Source organism: Pistacia vera, unplaced genomic scaffold, assembly GCF_008641045.1.
Source record: "Pistacia vera cultivar Batoury unplaced genomic scaffold, PisVer_v2 Contig59, whole genome shotgun sequence".
In the NCBI taxonomy this organism is placed as follows: domain Eukaryota; kingdom Viridiplantae; phylum Streptophyta; class Magnoliopsida; order Sapindales; family Anacardiaceae; genus Pistacia; species Pistacia vera.
In genome coordinates this window covers 1133728-1138713 of record NW_022196434.1, presented here as the reverse complement: position 1 = coordinate 1138713, position 4986 = coordinate 1133728, and the positions used below count along the sequence as shown (strand labels likewise).

The following is a 4986-nucleotide window of genomic DNA, read 5'->3' as shown; positions in this document are numbered from 1 at the left end:
AGCCGCTCAGCTCAACTGACAGTCCTAACTGTGGTTAAATTATCATTTTAAAGTTCAAAACCATGCTTTTTATCATTTTTAAATAAATTAGATTGACAGTAAATACTCAGGATAATGGATGATTTGAACAGATAAGCCAAAATATTCAGGGAACTTTTGGTACATATTTTAAGGCAAAATATTCAGACGTTTGCACTGGAATTTTTATGAACATCAAAAAGTTGCTGTAAATAGTTTAGCTTTTCCGGAGGATTCTCATCTTGGACTTTCCACTCCTCAGGAAATTGGATAAGAGCTTTACACTGCAGTTCTTCTCTCGGGATTCTCCAACATTTTAGACCATAATAGACCAAAAGCAAAGATAACAGGCCAAACTGATATTTTGATAGTATCAGCTTGTGCATAATTAACAGTTGTGAAAACACACTGACAGAGAGCACAAAGAGACCCAACGGTATCCTTGAAGGTACCAAAAGGCTTGTAATTTTGTGATGCATTATAAAACCAAGGGAGACAACCCCTCCATCTGCAGATAATTTTTTCCTTTCGACCTTTATAAATGAGCTCAGTAATGCATATAAACAAGGCTGAAAATGATAGTAGCATAGCAAATAGTGTGTATTGAGGCTTATGCGCTGATGAAAGTTGATCGAGTACTACTGAGGGAAGCTCCAGAATGAAATTGGAGATTGCAAAGATCCACTCTAAAGAAACCTGTACAGAAACGAAAAAGGGAATTAATGATTATCTTGCTGGATTAGATACTAAAACAATAACTTGAAGAAATAAATAGCTTCATAAAAAAATGTAATTCTATTACAATATATTTTTTGAGGGAAATTTCCTTAAAAAGCATCAAAACCCCTCTGAAAATATATTTGTAGTACTTTCTTAAAAAAACGGGTGTCAGATGAAATTAATTGATATTTTAATTTCTACTGCTTTTTGAACCTTTCGCCTCCGGCTATCAAAATTGCTATTATCTGGTTCTATGCTGTAGGAGTCTCCAATCTCCACGGATCCAACAATCTGTTGAGAATGAGTATTCTGCCTAGTACTTAGAGTCTGAAATAAAACAACATGAAGGTTAGCACTAACACAGGTCTCACTACAAGAAAACGTTTTCTGTCTTGCGATAATTCTGTTGCAAAAGATCCAACATGAATATTACTGTACTGCAATTGGACTAGAAACCGGAAAATTTCTAAAAATTAAGCACCTCTTCAATCTCATAACTGCTGTTAATGCCATATGGAAAGGCATGGCTCCAGTTATTTGCCAGGGCTGCAACATCATAATCTCTAATATCTAAGAAGTCATATCCATCATCTCCACTATCTCTAAACCAGTCGTGTCGCTGTAGGCCTCCCGTTTAAACAGATGACATAACACGTATATCAAACAGGAAATTAAAGAAATTGATTAAATTCTGTATAAATGTTAACAGCAATATCAGAACTCAGTGTTAGCAGATAACTGTATAAATACCATTAAGAAATACAAAAATCCTTGCATATTTTCTGATGGTTGTTTAAATCCAGGGAAGTTATCAAGGCTATCAAGAAGTACTCTCAAAGTAGTATATAATAAATAAAAATTATCCCACAGAAATTTGAAATAACCCAAGCATACAGAATATAATGATATTTCAAGTAGCTATAATTTTTGCACCTTTAAGAACATTGTTTGAAGGAAAGAAAATCTACCTAGAGCCACAGGCTCAGTACTGAAATGCATTTTCTGCAGAGTTTTCTTTGACAGGACATCAATTTATTTGCTAATTATTCAATTCAATGTTTCCCTGTCACCGAAAACCATGAATTAACGAAAATTCTATGATATATAGTATTGGAACAATTACATTTTTAACATAAATTCTATGAGTAAAATGAGAGAATTGAATTTAATTATCCTGATTATTTAAATATTTTAATTAATTATATATAATATAAATGACTTTTTCATGAAAAAAAAGTACCATTAGACGTATTATATGTCTTAGGCCCATTTGGCCCATCATGTAATTGCGCTGGCCCGGCTCACCAGGATTCTGAAAAGGTGGGAGATTAAATAAAAATCAGTTAACTTTAACTCCTGATTAACGGCTAAAAATAAATATTGAAACAAGCTCCAAAGAAAAAAAAAAAAAAAAAAAAAAAAAAAAACCTGAAGACAAGAATTTGGTGTTTTGTGCCATCTTTGTAGGCAGGAACAAATGAGTAATACTACAGTTACTGAAAGGAGCACATCGAATTCATACACTGAATGAAGTGGCGAAATCCTGACTGTCGATTAATATTAATTCATAATTAATCGACGGTTAGAATTACGTCACGTCATTTGGTGCATGAATTCGGTGCGCTTCTTTCGGTAACTGTGTTATTTTCTGGAACAATTATGGCTCATGAACTTATTATGTTTCTTTCTATATATCTTTGAGAAAGTTGTGTTGAAAATGCTTTTTCTCTCTGCGATTGATGAGCTCTCTTATAGACACTTTAAAGAATATTCTCTGTTGTGCTAGTAATATATTATTATTATTTGTTTACTATAATTATCTTGCTTTTGCTTTTGTGGTATTCTGGCTATTTCAACTTTTTGCCTGCTTGTAATTTGTATAGCACTTAGACTGCTTTTAAAGGATAATCAAGGCTTGTTATGTGTTAAAGGTTGTATTTGTCTCATATCAATAAGTTGGTGGATTGTTATGGTATATATATGTGGTTAGACTCTTTTCTTTTTTGAGTTTGTTTTTTGGGGTAAGTTTTACCTAAACCCATTTATCATGGTATCAGAGTAATGTTTATTTATAATAGGACCCAACCCTACACTCCGAAAATTGTGGTGGGTTGTAAGAAAATCATAACTTATAAATTGCTATAGATAAAAATAAAATATAAATTGATATTATTTTACTCTTTTTTTTTTTAATCTTATTATTCATTCTCATTTATTGAGTACTTATTGAATTGATATATATATATAATATAAATTGATGTTATTTTACTCTTTTTTTTTAATCTTATTATTCATTCTCATTTATTGAGTACTTATTGAATTGATACACACACACACAGAGTTTGTATGTTATACTAGTAGTTTTTGGATCCTAGATATTTTTTAAGAGGGTTGTGCAAAAGAATCGACCATAATTGGAATCTGAACTGACAGGTACCTAAGGTTTTGGTTCCAATTCCACCCCTATAGGAATCAAGAACCAGGAATCGAAATTGAACCCAGAATTAGAACCGAGATCTAGGTACTCAGGTAGGAACTGAGACTGAATTTGTAATTTTGTAAAGTATTGGGTGTGTATTATAATTTTTAGAGAGTTTATTTATTATTTAAAAACATAGGGGTAGTTAAAATTAATCTGGATACCCGAAATTGGAACCTATTTTTCAAGTTTTGGTTCAATGAATTTGGGCGGCTACTCGGACTTGCCCACTCCTACAGTTTTTAAGTTCAATTAACTTTTGTCCAAGTCAAGTCAATATCTTTGTCTTGTTCCAATTTTAAAGTAATGGTTCGCAAAGAAATTATTAAGGGAAATAGGACAATATTTCAGTTCAAACTACTTTTAAGGTCACTAACTATGGATCATTTTATTAAGAGTGTGAATGGCTCAAAGAATGAGTGATGACCTATTTCTTCATGAAACTAATCTTGACTTATCCATTAGGATGATTTGCGAAGATTCACCAAATATTCAGAGAACTTTTGATACAAAGATGCGGTAAAATATTTAGATGGGTTGACTGGAATTTCTTATTATAGGAAATTCTCTCTATCATGGGAAATATTGTGATCTTGGACAACTGTCTCCACTTATTTTTTATATGGTTTGCTGGAATTCCGTAGTTAAAAATTCTGAAACTAATTGTCGTATATATGCTCAAATTTGGTCAATTAATCATTGAAGGTAAAACTGTTTTTATCATCTTTTAAATTTATTGAAGGCTTTTGTTGTCTTGTTTAAGAGTACTCTTTAATAAGTGCTGAGACAATTGTGAGAGTTTATTGTGGAAAGAAAATATTTGTAATAATTTAGAATTTTCTGAGCTAGAGGTGGAATTAATGAACAAATGGTCATGAAATTTCTATTTTCTGAATTTATCAATCAATGTTAGCAATCCCTATATTGTAGAGGACTTCTCCTTGGTAGAACCTGAAGCTATTTTTTTTTTCTTCAGGATGCTGAATGATTCGAGCAGATTCGGTCTTTTTATTCTTAAGAGGATTCTCACTTTCAAACTCTTATTATTATTTTTTTGTCTAGAAATCCCTTACATTTGCTTCACAAGTCCAACAGGGGGAAGCACGGGTAGCGGGTAGAATTGGAACCTACAGGTAAAATCGAAACCGGAACCTACCCAGAATCGACACTGTGCAGATAGGTTCCGGTTACAATTTTTTTGGAACTAACATTGTGTGAGTTCGGTTTCGATTCCTACATGTAGAGGAACTGGAATCAGAATCGGAATCGGAACCTGAGATGAGAACTGGAAGCGGGTACTCGGTTTGGAACCTGCTTGGAACCAAGGTCAAGTACCCGATATGGAACCTATATTGGAACCTAGGACTGAAACAAAATATTTGTAAACAATGGGGGGTCTAGTAATTTTACATATAAAAAATTATAAAGTGGGACTGACACGTGTTTTTCATGTTAGATAAAAAATTAAAATTTTTACAATAACGTAATTAAATATATATATAATTATACATATAAACTTCACCATATAAATTTTTTTAATATATTATAATAACCTAATCAAATATAAAGTAATATATACTTCACTATATATATATATTAAAATTTTTACATATAAAAAACTTTAATATATTATAATATTAAAGTTCTGATTAATTAAGTATATAATTAGAATTATGATCCAATTAAAAGTGTTTTAATGTTATTAAAAGAATTATTTTTTTAATAAAATAGTATATTTGATTGAATAATATTTAGTTATTTAGTTCAAT

The 4986-nt window shown here is 31.3% G+C and overlaps 1 protein-coding gene across 1 annotated transcript; it reads right to left on the bottom strand.

The window, feature by feature from the left end:
• Nucleotides 1-297: 297 nt before the first annotated feature.
• LOC116109770 lies at nucleotides 298-1737 on the bottom strand. The gene is made up of 4 exons (XM_031395991.1): nucleotides 1707-1737; nucleotides 1220-1365; nucleotides 952-1065; nucleotides 298-714 (listed from the first exon to the last, which is right to left on the bottom strand). Exons 1-4 carry the CDS (start codon nucleotides 1735-1737, stop codon nucleotides 298-300), a joined length of 708 nt encoding a protein of 235 aa, XP_031251851.1.
• Nucleotides 1738-4986: the final 3249 nt, after the last annotated feature.